Consider the following 24,929-nt stretch of genomic DNA (forward strand, 5'->3'; position numbering starts at 1 on the left):
AGCTGTGAAGAACCCTGCAGGATTCTCCTAGGAGGTGAGTGAACTGCTCCTGGCACCATTAGAGAAAAACAAAGACTCCCGGAGACCTACACACAGCCCCAGGCCAGCTGGTAAAGTTGTGCGGGAAAGCAGCCCGCTTGAAAAGCAAACTCTGATTGCAGCTGCCCAGGTCCCCGCGCCTGCGACCTAGGCTTGCGGGGATACACGCAGGGGCCCTCACTGAGGTGAATGTCCCTCCCTGAATAATCAGACACCAGGCGCCCAGACACGGGAGCGGGGTGCAAAAGGCGCCATTTCTGCGGACACTGAACTGGGCTACAGCCTGCGTCCTGGACCTGAGAGCTTTGGAACTGAGACCCGGGGCACGAAATTTGGGGCGTGGGTTCCCCACAACGGTGGAGCACAAGGCAGACACGGCACCCCAAACCCATTGAGGCTTTCCCCACCACTCCCACTGTTTCCTGTCCCACGGGGTGAAAAAACAGCTCCACAAGGACACTAGGAAAGATCTCTAGTGCCACCTAGCAACCAGAAAAAAAAAAAATCACCAACACCAGATACAACAGGGACCTTTCTTCAGAAAAGACTGCGTGAAACCAGCAGAAGGCTCCCAGAGGAGCCAGTGGTGAGCTGGGAAGTTCGCCCACGCCAGGCCCCTTCTGACCAGCAGTCCAAGCCCAGAGGGGGAGCGGGCACCCATGGGTGGGGCAGACTGGGCACGAAGAAGAGTGTGCCCGAGACCGGGTGTGCAGAGAGTGCGTCCTTCATCGCCATTTTAGAACAGGGACATTTCTTCACTAAACACTGCCTGAAACCAGCAGAAAGCTCCCTCAGGAGCCAGAAGTGAGCTGGGAAGTTTGCCCACGCCAGGCCCCTTCTAGCCTGCAGTCTGAGCCCAGAGAGGGAGCCGGAACCCACTGCCAGGGCAGACCAGGTGCGCAGCGGAGCGTGTACCAGCATCCACATTTTAGAACTGGGACCTTTCTTCAGTAAAGACTGCTTGAAACTGACAGAGGCTCCCGGAGGAGCCAGAGGGAGCAGAGAAGTTCACCCAAGATGCCAGCCAGTCCCAACAAAACAGTATCCCAATGCATAGTGCAAATTAGAAAACAGACAGTAGGGAGTAGAAGAACCACATGCAACCTAGCATCTCCTCAGGAAAAAAGCACACCACAAAAAGAAAACCATCCCCCAGATTGCAACGACAGTAACTTGAAAGAACTTCTGAGCCTTCCAGAAAAAGAATTTAAAATTGCCATGATTAAAAAAAAACAGAAGTCATAAAGGAAAATAATGATAACGGAAAAATAATCAGTGATCAGAAAAATGAAATTGAGTCCCTAAAGAGGGAAGTAAAAGAAATGCAGAAGATCAAAGAATTAATGGAGGCACTAAAGAACTCTGGGAAAAACCATGAAAGCAGAATAGATGAAATGAAAGAACAAATAAGCACTCTTGAAGACACAGAAATAAAAAGAACCAAAACAGAAAAGGAAAGAGAAGTAAGAAGAAAAAGACCGAAGAAAGACTTCGGGAACTATCTGACTCCATGAGGAAAGGAAATATGAGTTATAGGAATACCAGAGTTATAGGAATGAGTTATAGGAATGAGTTATAGGAATACCAGAAAAAGAGGGAAGAGATGTAGGAATAGAGAAAATATTCAAGGAGATAACTGAAGAGAACTTCCCAAACGTGAAGGAGCTGAAAATAGATATACAAGAGCAAGAAGAACACCAAACTTCCACGACGAAAGGAAAAATACAGCAAGACACATAATAGTGAAGCTCCCAAGAATCCAGGATAAGAAAAAAAATAATGAAGCTGACAAGAGGGAAGAAACAGATAACATTCAAAGGAAAACCAATCAGACTGACATCAGACTTCTCCGAAGAAACACTACGGGCAAGGAGAGAGTGGAGGGACATAGTCAACACACTCCAAGAAAACAGACACCAACCAAGAATACTCTATTCCACAAAGCTCTCCTTCCTCTATGAAGAAAGAATAAGGACCTTCCCAGACAAACAGAAACTCTGGAATTTCATTACGACTAAACCCCCACTCCAAAAAATACTACAAGGAGTCCTAAAGCCAGAACCTCAGAACCTCAGAGGGACGAATAACAATGGAAGAAAGCCAAAAAAAAAAATTTATTAAAAGAATAAATAAATAAAATCAAAGGAAAGACAAACACAATGGCAAATACAGATGCTAACATATCAGTATTAACTTTAAATGTAAATGGACTAAACTCTTCAATAAAAAGACACAGAGTGGCAGACTGGATTAAGAAACAAAACCCAACCCTTTGTTGTCTCCAGGAAACTCATTTCGCTACAAAAGATTAAAATAGACTCAAAGTTAAAGGATGGAAAACAATCCTACAAGCAAATGGACCAAAAAATAAAGCAAAAACAGCTAAACTTATATCAGATGAAACAGATTTAAACTCCAAAAGAAAAAAAGACCCCAACGGTCACTGCATTATGATCAAGGGGACAATACTTCAAGAAGAAATAACACTCATTAACATATATTCACCAAATGAAGGAGCACCAAAACATATCAGACAATTATTGTCATCTCTGAAAACAGACATCAGAGAAAACGATACGTAGTAGGAGACTTCAACTATCAACAATGGATAGATAAACAAGACAAAAAATAAGTAAAGACACTAAAGCTCTAAATAAGGACCTAGAGAGCTTGGGCTTAACAGACATCTATAGAATACTAAACCCAAAAAAAACGGAGTACACATTTTTCTCAAGCACACACGGATCATTCTCCAGGATCAATCACATACTGGGGCACAAGACAAACATCAACAGATACACCAAGACTGAAATCATACCAACCATCTTTTCTGACCATGAAAGCATCAAACTAGAAATAAACCATAAAGAGAAGGCAAGGAAATCTCCTACCTCATGGAGATTGAAAACCACACTTCTGGAAGAACACTGGATTAACGAGGAGATCAAAGAAAAATTAAAAAATTCTTTAAATTAAATGACAAGGAGGACACCAATTTCCTAAATGTATGGGATGTAGCAAAAGCAGTAATAAGAGGAAAGTATATAGCAATAGAGGCTCACATCAAGAAACAAGAAAGAACTCAAAGAAAAACCTAATCTCAAAGATCTAGAAAAAGAACAACAAAAAACCCCCAAAACCAGTAGAAGAAAAGAAATAATAAAAACCAAAGCAGAAATAAATGAAATCAAAACTAAAAAAACAATCCAAAAGATCAAAGAAACCAAGAGCTAGTTCTTCAAAAAAATCAATAAAATAGACAAACCCTAGCCAGGCTCACAAAGGAAAAAAGGGAGAAAGCACAAATAAACAGGATCATAAATGAAGGAGGAGAAATCACAACGGACACAGCAGAAATCAAAACAATAATCAGTAACTACTATGAACAGTTATAAGGAAACAAGTTCAACAATCTAGAGGAGATAGACAAATTCCTACAACTCTACAATCACCCAAAGCTAAAGAAGAAATAGAACACCTAAACAGACCAATTAAAAGCAGCGAAACTGAAATGGTAATCAAAAACCTCCCCAAAAACAAAAGCTCAGCACCTGATGGATTTACAAATGAATTCTACCAAACATTCAGAAACGAATTAGTGCCTATCCTTCACAAACTCTTCTAAAAAGAAATATAAAAACCATATGATAATATCAATAGATGCTGAGAAATCTTTCGACAAAGTGCAACATCCATTCATGATAAAAGCCCTTGAAATTCTTGGGATACAAGGAACACACCTCATCATCATAAAGGCCATATATGACAAGCCAACAGCCAGTATTTTTCTCAATGGTGAAAAGCTGGAATCATTTCCATTAAGATCTGGAACAAGACAAGGATGTCCACTCTCACCACAGCTTTTCAATATAATACTGGAAGTCCTAGCCAGAGCAATAAGACAAGAGAAAGACATACAAGGAATCCAAATAGGAATAGAAGAAGTCAAACTATCACTATTTGCAGATGATATGATAATATACATAGAGAACCCCAAAAACTCCACAGAAAAGCTAATTCAACTCATCAATCAGTTCAGTAAAGTGGCAGGATACAAAATCAACATGCAAAAGTCAGTAGCCTTCCTATACACAAACAATTAATCTGAAAAAGAAATCAAAAAAAATCATCCCTTTTATTATCGAGACAAAAAAAGTCAAATACTTGGGAATAAATCTAACAAAAGAGGTAAAGGACCTATACAAAGAAAACTACAAAACACTGTTAAAAGAAATAGAAGAAGACACCAAGAAATGGAAAGACATCCCCTGCTCATGGATTGGAAGAATAAACATTATTAAAATGGCCATCCTACCAAAAGCAATATACAGATTCAGTGCTATTCCAATAAAAATTTCAATGTCGTTCTTCAAAGAAATAGAACAATTATTTGTGAAATTCATATGGAATCACCAAAAACCCCAAATAGCCAAAGCTCTCCTGAAAAAAAAAAAGAAGGGAATGGAGGCATCATACTCCCAGACTTCAAACTATACTACAAAGCCAGAATCATCAAAACTGCATGGTACTGGAACAAGAACAGACACACAGACCAATGGAATCGAATAGAAAATCCAGAAATAAACCCACAGATTTATGGTCAACTCATCTTTGACAAAGGAGCAAAGAATATGCATTGGAGCAAAGAAAGTTTGTTTAATAAATGGTGCTGGGAAAACTGGGTTGCTACATGCAAAAGAATGAAGCTTGACCACTACCTCACACCATACACAAAAATCAACTCAAAATGGATTAAAGAACTAGACAGAAGACCTGAAACCATAAAATACATAGAAGGAAATATAGGCGAAACACTACGTGATATGCACATCAAAGGCATCTATACAGACACATCACCCAAAGCAGTGATAGTGAAGGCAAAGATAAACAGCTGGGACTACATGAAATTAAAGAGCTTCTGCACAGCAAAAGAGACAATAACAAAAACAAAGAGAAACCCCACCAACTGGGAGAACATTTTTGCACACAACACTAATGATAAAGGACTGAGCACAAAAATCTGCAAAGAGCTGATGAGACTCAACAACAACAAAGAAAATAATCCTGTCAAAAAATGGGCAGAAGAGCTAAAAAGAAACTTCTGTGAAGAGGAAATGCAAATGGCCAATAGGCATATGAAAAAATGTTCAATATCACTTGCAATCAGAGAAATGCAAATCAAAACTACCATGAGATACCATCTTACACAGTGAGAATGGCACATATTAAAAAAACTAGCAACAACAAATGTTGGTGAGGTTGTGGAGAAAAAGGAACTCTCCTGCACTGCTGGTGGGAGTGCAAACTCGTCCACCCACTGTGGAGAGCTGTGTGGAGATTTCTGGACCTACTAAACATAGAGCTTCCATATGATCTAGCAATTCCACTCCTAGGTATTTACCCAAAGGACACAGAAACATCAATTCCAAAGAGCACCTGCACCCCTATGTTTATAGCAGCACTGTTTACAATAGCTAAGCTTTGGAAACAACCCAAATGCCCAAAAATAGATGACTGGATCAAGAAGATGTGGTACATACACACCATGGAATATTACTCAGCATTCAAAAAAGATAAACACATGCAATTTGCAGCAACATGGATGGCGCTGGAAGGGATCATGCTGAGCGAAATAAGCCAAAAAGAAAAAGAAAAATACCAGATGGTCTCACTCATAGCAGGAATCCAGAAAACTTAAATAAGGGACCAGGAAAATGAATAACTATAAGAAATCAACAAAATCAAATCAACAAAATCAAAATCAACAAAAACTATGAACCAGAGACACTCTATGGGGGGTGGGGGGCGGGGAGGGGAGGGATTGGGGTCAAAATAAGGGGTTGCAATTGTATGGGGAATATAAAAATAAAATTTATTTAAAAAAAAGTATGTATTGCATTTGGAATATATAATTACAAAGTAAATTCTAAATTATTTGCATCTTTTGGTTAACATAATTTATAGTCAATAGGTCTTTGATAGGCTCTTAGATTGCACTGAAGAAAAAATAGTCTTTTCACTGGGACAACAAAATATTCACATGGAAAAGATGAATTTAGATCTTTTTCTCACACCATGCATAAAAACTAACTTCCATAGTTAGACCTAAATATAAGAGTTAGAACTACAAAAACATTTGAAAGAAACCAGAGAAAATCTTTGTGGCATTGATTAAAGAGAACTCTTAAATGCAACATCAAAGCCTAAAAAGTTTTAAAAAATGATGAACTGGACTTGAATTTTTAAAAACTTTTAATTTAAAAGACACACAAAAGCGTATTATACTACATGATTTCAAAATACATTACTAAGCTATAGTAATCAAACAGTATAGAATTAGCATAAAGACATGGAATAAAATAAAGAACCCAGAATCAATCCATACATATACAATCAATTTATCTTCAACAAGGGTGCCAGGAAAACAATGTGAAAAGGATAGTTTCTTCAACAAATAGTGTTTGCAATGGTGAATGAAATGTTTGAAATAGTGAATGAAAATGGACTCTTGTCTTACAGCACACACAAAAATTTACTCATGGATTAAAACTGAAATGTAGGAATTGAAACTGTAAAAGCCCTATAAGTAACATAGGAGAAAAAAAAAACCTTATGACATTTATGTTGGCAATGATATTATGAATAGAGCAACAAAAACAAAGGCAAAAGAACCACAATAAATAATTGGGACTACATCAAACTAAACTTCTACAGTGAAAAGGTAACCTGAAGAATAGAAGAAAATATTTACACACCACATGATTATGGGATTAATCATCAAAATATACAGAAAACTTCCGCAACTCAAGAGCAAAAAATAAAAATCTGATTAAAAATTGGGGAGAAGAAATGAACAGACATTTCTCTAAGTAAGAATTACAATGGCCAACAGCTATAAGAAAAATGCCCAATCACTGATCATTAAGGAACTGAAAATCAAAGCCACACAAAATACTACCTCACACCTATCAGTATGGCTATTATCAAAACAAATAAGGATATGGAGAAATTGGACCCTGCATATACTGCTGGTAGAATGTTTGGCTCTTCCTTATTAGGAACCAGAATTAACTAGACTATTTAGATTTATCCCCAAAAGCATTATTCAAAGGTATATTTTTGTCTGGGGGACAAAATACCCAGGACCCAGGTATTTGTTTGAGACAAATACCCAGGACTAGGTGCCATACCCACAAAAAGTATTAACTAAACTGTATTACTGCTTTAGACTATTAACTTTACGTCTACTAGTAATGCACTTAGGTCACAAAGACAATTTAAAAGAATGTGTGGACAGTTCTTGGCCTTAGGACTACCCACCTATGTTTATGCGGGCAGCTCTCTTTCCTTTCGTCAATAAACTTGCATGTACTGATGAATGGGAACGCCTGCTGAATTCTTTCTCAGAGGGACCCAAAAGCCCCACACACCAAAACCCATCATAAAAAGTTATAATAGATGCTGTGGAGGTAACATATCTGATATTCATATATATACCCCATTTAAGGATCCAAGACCACACTTAAAGGACTTTTCTTAGGCCATGCAAGACATGTCATTCATGTAAACGAAAACAAATCAGAAAGAAAAGTGGAACTTAAAGTTCTTTTTAAAATAAGGAATACAATTTAAAATTCAGTCATGCACTAAACAAAGGAATACCAAAATGACTAGGCAACTATCAACTCAGAAAACAAAAATTGGAAGACATGTTTGTGGTAGGTGACTTTAAGAATGCACTCTTATCAATTGACAAATCAATGAAACAAAAAATGAACAGGGACATTAAATCTTTACATAAAGAATTAGGCATATGCCTAACAGGACACAGGACCCAAAAACACCTATTTGTGATGAAACTCCTCAAAAACTGGGAAAAAATGGAGTATTTCTTAACATAATGAAAGCTATATATGACAAAACTGCAGCTAGCATCATTCTCAATGGTGAAAAAAAATAAGGCTTTCCATTATGGTCTAGTAGAAGACAAGGATTTCCACTCGCAACACATTGGAAATCCTATTTAGAGCATTAGGCAATAATAAGACATAAAAGGAACTCAAACTGGAAAAGAAGAGTAAAAACTACCTTTATTTGCAGATTACATAATACATAGAAAATCCTAAAAATGCCACAGAAAAAATAATTAGAATAAACAAGCTCAGCAAAGTGAAAGGCTACCAAATCAATAAAAATCCATTGCCTTCCTACACACAAACAACAAACTAGAAGAACTTAAGTAAAGCATGCCATTTGCAATTAAAAAAAAAAAAAAATTAAATACCTAGGAATACCCAAAAAAGAAGGGGAAGGACCTATAAAAAGAAAACTGTAAAAGACACAGTAAAAATAGTGTTAAAAGAAATACAAAAGCTACCAGATGGCTTCATTCATCAATGGAATATAAATACACTCCCCCCACCCCAAAAAAATTCATACATGAAGAATAGTGAGAGTAAATCTTATACTAAACAAGACTATAATGGTTACCAGAGTTCAACAGGAGGGAGGGAGGATTGAATGGGGAATGGAAGCAGATGGGGTATGGGCACAAATTGGTTTGGTGGAGGATGAAAGCAATACCAATAAAAATTTCAATGGCATTCTTCAAAGAAACAACAGGTATTATTAAATTCATATGAAACTACAAAAGACACCAAATAGCCAAAGCTAGCCTAAAAAGGGTAAAAATGGTGTTTTACATTTCCAGACTTCTAACTATATTATAAAGCCATAATAATTAAAACATGGTACTAGAAGAAACACTGACACACAGATCAATGAAATAAAATTGAGAGCTCAGAGATATATACCCACACACATAGTAACAGTTAATCTACGACAAAGGAGAAAAGAATATGTCCTGGAAAAAGGAAAGATTTCAAATAAAGGCTACTGGGAAAATTGGACTACCACATAAAAAAGAATGAAATGAGAATATTCTCATACCATATGCTAAATTAACTCAAAATGGGTAAAAAAAACTTAGATATAAGACCTGAAACCATAAAATACAGAGAAGAAAATACAGGCAAAGTAGTCAATAACATAAGCTTCAGAGATATTTTTGCATATTTGTTCCCAGGAGAAAGAAGAGAACAAAAAACAATTGGGATCATGTAAAACTAAAAAGCATCTGTACAAGAAAGGAGACCAGAGCTAAATCAGGTATTTTCTCCAATTAGACACCAATAGGAACTAGTCAAAAAGGGACTGATTAAAAATCTACAAAGAGGGGGCTCCCCAATGGCGCAGTGGTTGAGCGCTGGGTTGCGAAGCTGCCCACAGCCTCTGCAGCGCCAGTTAGATCCCCAGCTGCTCCCTGGCCGCTGGAGGAGGGTCCCGCATGGCGCGCAAACCTCTCTCCTGCTGCCTGCTGCTCCCCTCAACAGTGTATTTTGGTCCTTCTGCCTGCTCTGCTCCCTGCTCTGGCTCTGGTGAATTCTCTCACCCTCCCACGCTTCTGACTGTACCCAGTGCTTGTATAAATAAATAAAAATAAATCTTTAAAAAAAAAATCTACAAAGAGCTCATATAAGTGATCAAGACCAAAACAAATAACGCAATGAAAAAATGGACAAAAGAGACAAAGAGGCACTTCTTAAAGATTACATACAGATAGCTAACAGGTAGAGGGAAAAATGTGAATCTTTACTTATAACCAAGGAAATGTAAATCAAAACCACGAAATGCCCCCTTACACCAGTAAGAATAGCCCACATCAAAAAAAAAAAAAAAGTAATAACAAGTCCTGGATGGGGCCTCCCTGTGTGTACCGGGGTTAAAGACTGAGTGCTATCAAGCTACCTCCAGCCATTGCAACATGAGTTCGATCCCCAGCCAGGGACCTGATGCACATGGAACAGTAGACCTCGCCTGTCTCACCCACTGCTCCTGTCAGCACTGTTATTTCAGAAGATCTGCCTGTTCTGTTCCCCACTCTGACTCTGGTGAATCCTCTCACCCCCCATACCTTGGGCCTATACCCCAGCTTTTGTATGCACAAATAAATAAATCTTTAAAAAAAAAAAAAAAGTGCTGGAGAAGGTACAGAGAAAAAGGAATCCTCTTACACTACTGGTGGGGGTATACAATGGTCCAGAGTACCTATGAAAACCCATGTGAAGGTTTCTCAAGACTAAAATAGGATCTGCCATTCACTTCAGCAATCCCACTCACAGATCTCTACCTAAAGAACAGGAAAACACTAATTTGGAACTTCAACTTCTATATTTAATGCAATACTATTTAATAGCCAAGATATGGAAACAACCTAAATACCCAAAATAAGAGTGAATTAAGAAGATGTGGTTTATAGACATAATGGAATACTACTTAGGTGATCAAAAAAAGATAATATCATGTCATTTGCAATCACATGGATAGAGCAGGAAGGGATTATGCAAGAGTAACAAGGCAGAAGCAGCAGCATAAATGTCATTTCTATGTGGAATACAGAGAAACCAAACAAAGGGTCAGAAAAAGGCAAACAATAAAACCAACCCTTGAAAGCTGACTATAGATCTGAGGCATCCAGAAGGGCAGGGGTAAGGAAGAGCGCACTGGACTATGGTGGAGGACTATGAGTACTTTGATGATAGCAGTGTTATGGTGATTACAGATCAGAGGGGATATCCTTTACTGCTAAAATACTAACAAGGATATAAAACAATGGTGCTTTAATAAAAAAAGTATATAAAAATATTAAAATGTTAACCTTTAAGAAAGCCCCAGAGTTTATTAAAGAATATTCAGGTTTTCTACTAATCATCCATCACCTATTATGTATAAGTATTTACACCAATAACAAGTGCAAGAGAGAACATGCTTGTATAAGCCATTATGATATTACACAAAAAATTTACAAATTCCATATTCAAGAATATATCGTATAGACTATTTATTATTACAGAATTGTAGATTTCTAAATTAACACCTATTACAAATTCCTCTACCCATAAAAAATAAAAATATTCTAAAAAAACTTAGAGTTCTCATAAATAATTATCTTCTAAGAAACTGATCGCTACTTAAGTTTTCAATAAATTTTCTATTACTGTACTTTATATTCCATTAATATAGTCACTGGCTTAATTATCTAGCAACTATATAAATTTAAAATTAAAATAGAAAAACATTAAAATTGAGTTACTTGGTTGAACTAACCAAAATTCAAGTATTTAATGTGACCAAGTAGCTACCATATTGGATAGTGCACATAAAGAAATAAGCACTTTTATGGGGAAAAAAAAAAAACTTTTCTTTTTTTTTTTAAAGATTTATTTATTTATTTATACAAGCACTGGGTACAGTCAGAAGCGCGGGAGGGTGAGAGGATTCACCAGAGCCAGAGCGGGGAACAGAACAGGCAGAGTGATGAAATACACTGCTGAGGGGAGCAGTGGGCGCAACAGGAGAGGTCTGCGCACCATGTGGGACCCTCACCAGTGGCTGGGGATCGAACCGGCGCTGCAGAGGCTGTGGGCAGCTTCACAGCCCAGCGCTCAACCACTGCGCCACCAGGGGAGGCCCCTTTTTTTTCCTTAACAGAAGTTCTTTTGGAGCGTACTTCTCCAGATTTTATCAGTAAAGATAAAAGACTAGGTTACTTAGAATAAAATTTGACATTGTTTCAAATTTTAACTCACCATGAATCTCTCTGATACGGAGTGTATTCTGATGCATTCCATATTTCAAAATTAACTGTTCCAGATAGTAGAAAGTTTTTTTATGCAAAGTCTATAAACATAAATGCACTAGTTTAATAAAGTGCAAAAAACAAACAAAAATCTAGTTATCGCACAATGATTTTTAAAACAATCTTTAAAGATTATCTAAAATGTGACAGCGAATTATTTCTAAATGTGAATTCTCCAGGAATCCAGACTATCCCTGTTTCATGAAGCACTTGAAAATGAGGTTTTCTTACTAGCTGTTCATAACTGATAGAGATTAAACACCGGATGGAGAATTCTCTCATTACCTTTTGCCTCACTTGAACCACAGCCTTCCAGAAATCCTTAGCTTCCACTCTATGACAATCTCCACACATCTGGGGCTGAACAACATAATCCACCACAAATACTTGCTGAAGGATAGCACCATTCATCACCTGAAAAGGAAAACAATCACATTCCTTAATTCTTACCTTTCTAAACATTTAATAACAAATTATTTTTCTTATAAGCTTTAATATTTAACTAAAAATCTTTCCTGATTCTTGTTTCCAATCATAGCCAATGATCAGAAATCACCTACGAAGCTTGTCAGTTTCTTGAGCATACAATCAGATGAATCCAATTTGATTCTGTTACTGAGAGTCATTATGATCAGTTAAGTTTAACAATCAGTACTTTAGCTCAAATTTTTACATCTCTTTCCTAGTAAAAACAACTTTAAAAAGATAATCTTAACCCACAAATGAAGATCAATGGCTGCACTTGCTAATTATGCAATTCAGAAGAAAACAAAGAAGAGTAAAAGGGTTGTTCTTTTCCTTGTAAGCTGGTCAAGTCATAAAATAATTTACAAGTAGTCCCTCCTTTTCACTACCTACATTTTAACCACATAGAGAAAAGTATGTATGTACAGCTTACCTCTTTCTGAATAGTCAATTTAATTTTAAGTCTCTTAGAATGGGGCTCAGTCCAAACAAAGCCTGCATCTACAAGCCGTACCTTCAATAAACACACAAAAAAAATTTAAGTTCCCATCTGAAGAGAAAAAGATGAATGAACAATTCATTAAATAAAAAGACTTCATACAATGCTGAAGAAACCTGTGCTTAGCACAGGTTATCACCACTGAAAATGAGATCTCCCAACAAAAAGTTTTGTTGTACGACAACAAAGATCAAGTCAAAGAATAATCCAGTGATGGTATTAATGCACCTGGTAAGATTGAGATTCAAGCAAAATTAAAATATTTGTAAAGAAAAATTCTTTTCCCCCTTAAAGTATAATGCATTTTTTAGGAGAAACAAACATTAATTATAGATGATAGAGTTCTAGATAATGAAAATCCTACAGAGTCCCTCCAAGGCAATTAGAAACAATAAATACAGAAAACACCAGGTTATAAAATGTATTGCATTTTTATATACAAAATGAACAAGCAATAAATTAAGATAATTCCATTCACAACCATATCAAAAAGAATCATACTTATGAATTAACCAGAAAAGAAATATAGGATTATACAATGAAAATGAGAGACAGAAAGATATACATGGTCATGGATAGGGAAAATCAATCAAGTCAAAAATGACTCTCCTAAAGGCATTTAACACAACAGCATTCAACACAACAGCATTCCTCAAAGAAACAGAACAAACATTACTGAAATTTACACGGAAACATAGAAGTCCACAAATAGCTAAAGTAATCCTGACAAGAGGAAAATAGGTATGATGCTCCCCAACTTCAAATTATACCATAAAGCTACAGAAACAGAATGGTATTGGGAGTAAAAGTAGACACAAACAACAATGAATAGAATTGAGATCACAGAAATAAACCCATACGTATATGGACAGTTAATCTACAACAAAGGAGCCAAGAGTATATGATGAAAAATGTCTCTTCAACAAATGGTGTTGCAGAAAATTAAACTAGTTCACTCTCACACCATATACAAATGTTCAGAATGGATTACAGACCTGAATTTAAGCTCTGAAACTATAAATTACAAAGAAGAAAAGAGGTAACATTTCACAACACTGGCTTGAGTAATTTTTTGGGGGACTCACAGCAAGGAAAACAAAAGCAAAACAAACAAATAGGACTTACCAAACTAAAGAGTTTCTGCAGAGTGAAAAGAAATATTAAAATGAAGATACTTAAGCTGAAAAACAAGAAGCAGTGTAAATGACAAGTATTAAAATGAAGATACTTAACTGACTGGGAAAAAAAAATATTTGCACATATTCCATCTGTCCAGGGGCTAATGTACAAGATTAACAAAGAACTCATACAACTCAGCAAAAAAAAAAAAATAATGCAACCAAAAATGGGCAGAAGAGCTAAACAGACACTTCTCCAAAGATATACAGATGGCCATCATGAATGATGAAAGAATATTCATTATTAGTGATCATCAAGGAAATACAAATCGAAATCACAATGTGATACCAACTCATACCTGTGAAAATGGCCTATACCAAAAATACCAGGAACAAAAAGTGTTGACAAAGGAGCAAAGAATATGCGATGGAGCAAAGAAAGTTCATTCAATAAATGGTGCTGGGAAAACTGGGTCACTACATGCAAAAGAATGAAGCTTGACTACTACCTCAAACCATGCACAAACACTAACTCAAAATGGATTAAAGAACTAGACATAAACTGAAACCATAAAATATATAGAAGGAAATATAGGCAACACACTACATATGACATACATCTCAGCAACATCTTTAAAGACTCATCGCCCAAAGCAGTGATAATGAAGGCAAAGATAAACAGCTGGGACTACAACAAATTAAAGAGTTTCTGTACAGCAAGAGAGACAGTAACCAAAACATAGAGACACCCCACGGATTGGGAGAAAAAATTTTTGCATGCAACACTAATGATAAAGGACTGATCACAAAAATCTACAAAGAGCTGATGAGACTCACAAAAACAAAGTAAATAATCCAGTCAAAAAATGGGCAGAAGAGCTAAAAAGAAACTTCTCCAAAGAGGAAATGCAAATGACCCACAGGCATATGAAAAAATGTTCAACATCACTTGTAATCAAAACTACAATGAGATACAATCTTACACCAGTGAGAATGGCATATTAAAAAAACTATCAATAACATATGTTGGCGAGGATCTGGAGAAAAAGGAACTCTCCTGCACTGCTGATGGAAGTGCAAACTGGTCCAACCACTATGAAGACCTATGTGGAGATTTCTCAGCCTGCTAAAGTTGGAGCTTCCATATGATCCAGCAATTCCAATCATAGGTATTTACCCAAAAGAGACAGAAACATTACTTCAAAAGGGCACCTGAACCCCTATGTTTATCGCAGCACTATTTACAATAGCTAAACTACGGAAACAACCCAAATGCCCAAAAACAGATAACGGGATCAAGACGATGTGGTACATATATACAATGGAATATTACTCAGCAATCAAAAATGATAAACTCATGTAATTTGCAGCAACATGAATGGAGCTGGAAGGGATCATGCTCAGCAAAATAAGTCATAAAGAGAAAGAAAAATACCGGATGGTCTCACTCATAGCAGGAATTTAGAAAACCTAAATAAGGGGCCAGGAAAAAGACTAATTATAATAAAGTAAAAATCAAAATCAACAAGCAACTATAAACCAGAGACACACTGGGGGGGGAGGGTGGCGGGGGACGGGGCAGGCAGGTGTGGCAGAGAAGTAGGATCAAAACAAGGTGGGTGGGAATTGTATGGGGACTATAACCAAGATGAAACTGCATACATTGCACAAAAATGAAAAATGATGTAGAAAACATATAAAATTAAAAAAAAAATGAATAAACAGTATGGAAGTTCTTAAAATACTAAATAATGGATCTACCATATGATCCAACAATTCCATTCCTAGGTTTTGACCCAAGTAATACCAAAACACTAATTTGAAGAGCTATATTCACTGTATGTTCATTGCAACACTATGTCTAATAGCTTAGTTATGACAACAATCAAGGACAAATGAGTGAATTAAGATGGTATACATGTACAATGGAATACTAAGCTATTACAAAATAAAGATGCATTCTTGTCATTTGTTTTTGACAACATGAATAGAACTGCAGGGTGTTAGTGAAACAAACCAGGACAAAGGAAAATACCAAATGGCTTAACCATTTATAGAATATAAAGAAACTAAACAAAGGATCAGACAAAAGCAAACAAAAAACAAAACCTAGACATCTGAATTGAGGCTGTTGGAGGGGGTGGGAGCCCAATGGACCATGGTGGACTATGGATGTCTTTCTTGGTGGTGAATACATCTGAAGTGGTATGAACCTACATCTCTGAATCATATATAGTGTTATAAGCCAATGCTACCTCAATTTAAAAAAATGGATAGAAGACATATAAAATCTGCAATAATTGGCAGTACATTTCATGTCACCATGACAAAGATATTTTGGAGACTGAACCCTTACAAGGACAGGGAATAAAAACAAAAATAAACAATTTGAATTACTTGAAATTAAAAAGCCTTTACACAGCAAAAGAAATCAAGTAGGTTAAAGATACCCTACTAAATGGAGAAAATATTCATAAATCATACTAGGGGAAACCGTTAATAGATTCAACTAACAAGTGTTTAATATCCAAGATATATACAAAATTTATTCAACTTAACACTTAAACAACTTAATTAACAAATGAGCAATACATCTGAAGACAATTTGCCAAAGAGGATATCTACAAGATCAATACATACATAGGAAAGTACTTATCACATTTAATAAAGATGCAGGTCAAAACCAAAATGAGATATCACCTCACATCCAAGAGAACAGTACATATTAAAAAAATCCAGCAACAAGTACTGGAGAGGATACAGAAAAAATGTAACTCTGTTATACTGTCAATAAGAACATAAACCATTCCAGGATTACGGAAAGTGATTGGGATTTACCTTAAACAACTAAAAATGAAGATACCATGACTCAGAAATCCCACTCTTCTGCATCTCTTTGAAGAATATGAAACAGTCACCTCAAAAATTATGTATTCCCTAATGTTTATTGCAGCATTATTTACAATAGCAAGGGAATAACCTAAGTGCCCCTGATAAAGGACTGCATCAAGATGTGGAATAGTCACAAAATGGAAAACTATTCAGATAGAAGAAAGATGAATGGTTGCCATTCACAATAAAATGGAAAGAATAGGAGGAAATTAAGTGTAGTAACTTTAAAAATAAAAACAGGCTTTGTAGTATGGTGATTACCAATAATATTTAATAGCTGTATTTAAAAAAAAAAAACCCTACTCATACAAAGATTTTCTCTAAATGAGAGCTTAATTAAGAAAAAAAAAAAAAAACTATAAAACCTGATTTTAACTATTTGACCTACCTTACTCAGAGGGGCTTTTATTTTTTTCAAACACAAAGCAAGAAGTTCCCTGGATTCTAATGCACATTGTATCCAAGTTCCAGGTGGCTGGAAATATCTAACAGAGAAGATAATACACTGAAATCCCAACATCTCTCAGGAAAAACAAAAATTTCCATCTAAATATACAGATATAACACTGATCATTAGCCAGTTATAATACCACCTCAGTTGATTTGAGGCACATAAACCAAATAATTTTATTAATTTCAGAAAACTTTCAATTAAACATGTAATAAGCTAAAAAGGTAAAATTCTCAGTATTGAGAAATCTAATCCAAAGTAATCTATCAAAGAGGTCTCATTACTTTAAGCACCACTAAGAATCCAGTGAGATGATATTCACTTGAAGCCATGCTCTGAAACACAGGTAAAAATCATCCCAAAAATGCATGAAAAAGGCTTATAATGTATGCAAAAAGGTAAACTAGTATCCCATATTATAAGAATAGTTCAGACTGTTTATCTATTTTAAGTGCCTTTTCTATTTTTAAATTATAAAGCTCAAGTTTTAAAATATTACATAAAACCTGACTGAATTAAGACTTGAATCTCTTTATCATTTGCTTTAAAATTTTTTAGTCCACCCCACCCAGGATTTAAGACCTTGCCCAGCACACAGTGCTCAATAAATATGTGTTAAATACCTAATACTTCCCAGGCCTGTTGAGCGCTGGGCTGCAAAGCTGCCCGCAGCCTCTGCAGCGCCGGTTCAATCCCTGGCCGCCAGCGAGGGTCCCACATGGCGCGCAGACCTCTCCTGCCGCCTGCTGCTCCCCTCAGCAGTGTATTTCATCAGTCTGCCTGTTCTATTCCCCGCTCTGGCTCTGGTGAATCCTCTCGCCCTACAGCATGTCTGACTGTACCCAGTGCTTGCATAAATAAATAAATAAATCTTTAAAAAAAAAATACCTAATACTTCCCAATGTGTTATGGGTGAGCCTTTTTTTTTTTTGGAAGTGTGGCGGGGGGGGAGAACTTACAATGTGAATATTTAGGTTTTCACTTCCATTCAAAAACCTTATTAACAAGTCCCTTTAAACATGCTTGTCAAGTTACAAAGGGCTTCATGTATCATCTAATAAAGCCCTTTCATTCTGATGAGGAAATTAATATTTAAAGGATAATTGGCTCAATTTCAAAATCCAAGATAAACTAGGTCTCTTGATTCTTTGTTCAGTGTTTTCCCCCTCTACCATGCTTTTCAGCATTAAAAAACAAGCCTCACACTTGCCAAGTTCCTAAACTGTGAACTTCCAAACTGTAAACGCCTTAATAAGTACACAAATCTTTCATATGTTTGTACTAATACATATTTTAAGTCTTTTTCTTGGGAGAAAGTTTTCAAATTCTCAAAGGATTCACAAACTCCCCTCTCCACCCCCTGAAAGAGTTAAGAATCACTCTAGTGTTAACCCACTTGGCATTCCACAGACATATAATTTCAGAATTCTTCTGCCTTAAACCCAGTCTTGTTTTCAGCCCATCCTAGATTTGGTTTACTGAGTTTTTTCCCCATCAAATCTATTTTAGTTACATGAAAATATTAATATTGTGTGTAAAGCGTACTGCTAATTTAAATATTAAGGTGCTTTTTATACCTAGCTTCTAGTGACTACAAAAGGGGTTTAAAAAAATGGGAAAAACAGCAATACATCCTTAATAAAATACTCTCATCCTTACAAACATCAACTTGTATTTACTGTATACATCAAGCCCATTAATCCCTTAACATAAAAAAATTCAAACACATTTACAGTTTCTTTACCAAATTAGCAAAACAAACTAGAAAAAGAAATCAGAAGATTACAAATATTAAAGTCTTTAGCTACAACAGCAAAAATAAAAATTAAATCTCAATTACATTACTTTATGTACTTTGATAATCTCAGCATATCCTGGTGGCTCTTCTACATATAAACCTCAACATTAAATAAAATAAAACAGTACTGTACCATACCTTTGGCATTGTTTGCAGAAAGAAATAGAGACTTGTTTTGGAATGCCTTGGCTGATGTCTACTTTACTTCGCAAACAGGCCACACAAATATTGGCAGGATTTGGACTAATTGGGACACCACATTCGCAGCACAAGCTTGAGTAAACACAGCACAAATTTTTCAAGTTAGATTTTATAAATGCATTGGTTAAATTTAAATTTAAACACTACCATGACTCATACTGGGACAATCAGTATCCCCTTTGGGAAAGTGAGAGGTGGTTACCTACCCAACAAACAAAAGCCTTCAAATTAGGTCCTATTTGTCCTTTTAAAAAAATTCCTTACAGCAATCTGCATTGGTGAAGCAGATAAACCAATCTTGGAATACTGGGACAAGAAAAACAAGTTGGCTAAAATTCCAAAAGTCCTCAAAATATTTTTAATGTCCACTGAGTGGAGAGTCAGCGCTGTCCAACAAAACTTCATGCAAAGCCATGCAAAGTGTGAAATAGTTGGAAAATTCTTGGTTCCTAACACAGGTTCTTAAAACCCTTGTAAATTCCTAAGTGGTTGGAGTTATTATTAGGAGTATTATTTTGTTCTACTGTGGCAACTCTGGGTGAGCTCCTAGGTGATTTCTGGCCATCAGAAAGACCAAGAAATGATTACAATTTTGGAATTTCCAGGGCCACCCCTTGTCCTCCAGGAACGGTAGGAGGATTAGAAATAGAGTTCATCACTGACCGTGACTATGTGAGAGGCCTTCATAAAGCCAATATTAGAAGGTTTGCAGAGCTTCTGGGTGGTTAAACACATCCACACCTAGAGTGACAAACTTCAAACCCGAGGTTGACAGAAGTTCCTATGATAACCAATCCCTACATTATCTCATCTGGCTGTTCCTCTGTATCCTTTTCATATTCTTTAGTAAACTGGTAAATGTATAATAATGTGTTCCCCTGAGTTCCATGAGCCATTCTAACAAATTAGTAGGACTTGAGGTAGGGGCCATGAGACGTTCTAATCTGTAGACAAACTGGACAGAAGTTGTAGGTAACCTAGGACCTACTCTAGCAAAGGAACATGAGATTAGGTACAACAATCCTTAATTGCAATACACTGTAGGATATCCAGCTGGTTAGTTGTTTGGGAAAACTCTTCGTACATTTGATAACAGAAGTGTCAGAAATGTTCTGAGTGAGAAGTAAAAGGAGAGCAAAACAGAAAGAAGGGCTGGCTTCTTTGAATACATGATGGAAATGCTCAATTTCTATGCTGTCCAAGAAGGCCATTTGCAGTGATTCAAGTGGCCTAGATTCTAGTGATTCAATTATTTACTGTATTTTTAATTTTAATGTTAATTTATATTTAAATAGCTTGCATAGAATTCAACAAGTCTTTCCCATTAAAAACAAAGAAATACATTGTTTCATTGGAATTAATGGAACTATACTAATGAACACAAAAACTTGAATGAACTTAAATTTCAAGGACAATGAAAATATTAAGGCAAACTTTACCAACCAGACGTAACTGGCATGTATTCTTCTAGGCATTTTCACACAGCCACAAACATTCAAATTAATTTTTACCAATAAATAAGAGTAATTTCACAAATGCAAACCTGGAGAAACAGTAAACTTGGGGAAAGTTTGAGAAGCACTATTACTAATCTTCCTTTCTTAAAACTGGAAAATTAAGGGGAAAAGTTTAGCAGTATTCTATCAATGATGAAAAACAAAGAATTGTCCCAAACAAATTTGTGGGTGCCTGTTTAATCCAGTTGATACTTCCTCTGATTTAACAACAGATATTTGTCAAAACTGATATACATTTTTAATAGTAACCATTAGGCTGCTTTACAGCCCACAGGCATTTTTTTAAAGCCTCAGTACAGTCAAGGGACTGCCTGCCAAAACGTAAACATTTACCCAGAGCAGAAAATTTTTTTAAGAATTTCTACAGTATATTATCTAGTGATGCAGGACAACTGATGGGAGTGTCATAATTCTAGGTATATTAAGGGCAGGAAAAATTTAAAGATCATGGATGTTACCCAACGGAAATGTTCTGCATAATGTGATGGCCAATATGGACCAGACACATGAGGATACTGAGGATTTGAACTGTGGCTGATAAAAATGAGCTGAATATTTAATTTTATTACTTTTAGTTACATTTAAATAGCTGCTTGTGTATGGTGGTTATTTGTATTAGACAATGTCAATATAAAAGGAGGTACAGTATTTTAGCACTTTTTTTTTTTTTAAAGATTTATTTATACAAGCACTGGGTACAATCAGAGGCATGGGAGGGTGAGAGAATTCACCAGAGCCAGAGTAGAGAGTAGAACAGGCAGAGTGACGAAGCACACTGCTGAGGGGGAGCAGCGGGCAGCAGTAGAGGTCTGTGTGCCATGTTGGACAACCAGCACTGCAGAGACTGCGGGCAGCTTCACAACCCAGCGCTCAATCGCTGCGCCACCGGGGAGGCCCTATTTTAGCACTCTTAAAGGAAATACTTACTAAAAAAACTTTCCTGCTAAAAACAAATTCCATTTATTGAAAATAAAGCTTTTTGGGGGCCTCCCTGGTGGCGCAAGGGTTTAAGCATCACACTGTGAAGCAATCCTCAGCCGCTGCAGCACTACTTGGATCCCTGGCCAGGGAGCAACCCACATGGTGCAGCAGACCTCTCCTGTAGTGCCCGCTGTTCCCCTCAGCAGTGTATTTCAGTCAGGCTGCCTGTTCTATTCCCTGCTCTATCTCTGGTGAATCCTCTCACCTCCTGCATCTCTGTCCTGTACCCCAGCTCTTGTATGCATAAATAAATAAATCTTAAAAAAAATAAAATAGAGCCTCCCTGTGGCGCAAGAGGTTAAGCACCACACTATGAAGCAATCCACAGCCTCTGCAGCTCAAGATCAATCCCTGGACCGCCAGGGAGAAACCCACATGGCACAGCAGACCTCTCCTGTCTCACCCACTGCTCCCCTCAGCAGTGTATTTCAGTCAGTCTGCCTGTTCTGTTCCCTGCTCTGTCTCTGGTGGATCCTCCCCTCTTCACACACACACACACACCCACATCTCTGGCCTGTACCCCAGCTCTTGTATGTATATATAAATCTTTAAAAAAAAAAAAAAAAGCTTTATTATTTATTCCCACCTTCAAGATTCCTCCTGCTTTAAGAAAGCAAGTCAGAAAGTGTCACAGACTGACCTGAGCGTTCACCTTCACATTTGAGACTTTAGAAAAAATTACTGAACTTTGCATTACCCAAGCTTAAGGTGACAATTTAAGCCTATATACATTAAGTTCACCTCAAAGTCCAAACCCATCCTTCACATACTATCAACTATACAAAAATGTAAAGGGGATGGGGGGACAGAGAGGACACTCACATGTGCGCTGGGGTGCGTTCCACGGATTCCGTCCTATACTCCATCGTTCCTATCTTGCTGACAGAGGATGAGGGGAGAGAAATATCGCGGTAAAAAGTCTTTGTGCTTCTGTGGTTAAAATAAAACAAACCTCCTAAGGCAGCATTAAGAAAAACTAATCCTATTTGGTAACGTTGAAAGAAGTAATTTAATAGCAGCGAGTTCCGGAGTTTCCCATCTGACTACGGGCCCACTCACGGCCGCCGAGGCGCCAGCTGGGCGTCGGCCACGGAGGGCCCGGCAGGGCAGCGAGGGCCGAGCCCCGCTCTGCTCCCGCACCCCCGGCGGCGGCGCCGGCGTCCCGCGAGGGCGGAGTTCCGGGGGCACCGGCGCGGCCGACCGCCCACCCTGTCCCCACACACGCGCTCTGGGCGGCAGGCGGCCGACCCCAGGAACGCGCGCCACGGTCTCCCAAGACACCCCCAGGGTCGGCTGCACGGTTCTCGGTGCCCCCACACCTACCAAACGCCTCTAGGCCCAAACCGGATTTAAAGAAAAGCGGCCACAGACCTCGACACCCACGCGACTCGGGCCACTACCGTCAGCGCCAGTGCGGTGGAAACCTCGCGAGAAAAGACCTCGAAATCCCGCGGCCGGAGGGGGCGGGCAGAGGCGGAGCCCGAGGAGAACAGAAGCGAGAGGCGGGGTTGGGGGCGGGGCGAGAGCCTTGGCTGCGAGGGAGGAGCTGGGCGAGCGCTGGGCTACAGTGCTGAGATTTCGAGGTGCTAGTGCTGAGATTTCGAGGTGAATTATTTTCATTCCCGACTTTAGCCCTCCATAGGGCACTCCAAGCCAACACCGCCCATGCACATACATCACTTTCCGCACAGCCCTATTGGAAGTTTGCTTTGTTGTTAAATAATTTTATTAGTTATCTATGAACTTTGTATATCACATTGCACTAAGAGTAAACACCTCAAAGGCTTAATGCCTGGCATAAGTGACTATTTGTTTACTAGGTAAAAGAAAGCAATGTAAGGTGTAATTATTTGCGGAAACCTTATTACTCTTATTATTACAGTGTTACTTTTAACCATTCTTATTATTAAAATGTGCTTCTGTAACCAGTGGGTGAAGCCAGTCTTTATAGGTGGTGCCCCCTGGAAGGGGTGCTGGTGAGGATGGATAGCCCCAGGGAAAATGGGAACAAAGTATCCATGGGGGTGGAGACTGGTAAGAAATAAAAGGGGCTGCAGCCACAACCTCCGGTGTTCAGCTTTTGGGATTGCAGCGTTTTCGGATCTTCAGCGATTTCTTTTTTTTTTTTTTTTTTTTTTAAGATTTATTTATTTATTTATACAAGAACCGGGTTACAGACCAGATGGGCAGGAGGGTGAGAGGATTCACCAGAGACAGAGCAGGGAACGGAACAGGCAGACTGACAAAATACACTGCTGAGGGGAGCAGCAGGGTGAGACAGGAGAGGTCTGCTGCACCATGTGGGACCCTCATTGGCCAGCCGGGATCAAACCGCCGCTGCACAGGCTGCGGACAGCTTCACAGCATGGCGTTCAACCACCTGCGCCACCAGGGGAGGCCTCACAGTCAGCGATTTCTGCACCCACCATATTGATCTTCCAGAAGGCTGTTGTGGGCCTCTGAAGGGTGTGGAGAGGCTTCCAGCAGACAACCTCAGTGGAGAAATGTTGGGAGTCTTTGCAGGTAGCAGAGTGACTGAAACTGTTTCCAGCTTTGCAGCTCTTAGATCCTGACAGGGAAGGCAAAGACCCAGAGCCTGGCGCCTTACTGAGCTGTAAGGGTGGCATTTGTTGGGTGGTTTGGCTGCTGCAGCTGCTCTTTGGAGTGTCACTTGTCTGGTGCTGTGCTGGCTCATCTCAACAGCTCCAGCAACCACCTCCTGTTGTGTATTCTGCTATCTTCTTGAGTTGGATCCCAGCCTATAGTCTGGCTGCCACGTGCTCCAGGTCCTCAGTGGCAGGAAGACACCATCTTGGGAGCATGACTTATTGTAGGGGACAAGCGCTCCCCATCCACAGTGATGGGAAGATGCCATTTTGGGAGCATTTGTGTTTAGGACTTTAAGACACTGGACACTGCTTCTGGTCAAGTGAACGGCCATTTTTGGCCTCAGTAACTCTTTATTTTCCCTGGTTTGTTAACTTAATCCCATTATTCTTGTTTTTTGAATCTGAGTAGTCTTGCATTTGTGTACGCTTGTGAAGAACTCTGATAGTGACTGGGAAACTATTTGGGCAATGTACCTGTCCAGTTTTAGTGCCCCTTGCTGTATTGATAACGTAATTTCAGGTTTTCAGGTCTAGTCTCCTCCCAGCCAGGAATGGATCCCAGGCTGCAGTGGCAGCACTGAGCCACAACCATGTGTTGGGGGTCACATGAAGCCACAGCAAAAACTTTCCTGACTCTCAGGCAAGCAAAAGAAAAGAGGCA

The 24,929-nt window shown here is 38.2% G+C and overlaps 1 protein-coding gene across 6 annotated transcripts in view; it reads right to left on the bottom strand.

The window, feature by feature from the left end:
* NMD3 (NMD3 ribosome export adaptor) overlaps positions 1–23,103 on the bottom strand; it is a 43,169-nt gene extending 20,066 nt beyond the window's left edge. The window contains exons 1-7 of one of the 6 annotated variants that reach the window (XM_037525776.2): positions 23,031–23,103; positions 22,482–22,534; positions 19,099–19,233; positions 17,100–17,196; positions 12,636–12,716; positions 12,023–12,151; positions 11,688–11,778 (exon numbers count right to left, since the gene is read on the bottom strand). In XM_037525776.2, the coding sequence (XP_037381673.1) occupies positions 11,688–11,778; positions 12,023–12,151; positions 12,636–12,716; positions 17,100–17,196; positions 19,099–19,233; positions 22,482–22,525 (577 nt within the window). In that variant the 5' untranslated portion in view covers positions 22,526–22,534; positions 23,031–23,103. Of the gene's footprint in view, positions 1–11,687; positions 11,779–12,022; positions 12,152–12,635; positions 12,717–17,099; positions 17,197–19,098; positions 19,234–22,481; positions 22,590–22,982 lie in introns of all 6 variants that reach the window. The other 5 variants (XM_037525778.2, XM_037525774.2, XM_037525777.2 and 2 more) reach the window with 5 other exon arrangements.
* Positions 23,104–24,929: the final 1,826 nt, after the last annotated feature.

This window comes from Talpa occidentalis, unplaced genomic scaffold (genome assembly GCF_014898055.3).
Source record: "Talpa occidentalis isolate TD23 unplaced genomic scaffold, MPIMG_talOcc4v2.1 talOcc4.4, whole genome shotgun sequence".
Taxonomy (NCBI): domain Eukaryota; kingdom Metazoa; phylum Chordata; class Mammalia; order Eulipotyphla; family Talpidae; genus Talpa; species Talpa occidentalis.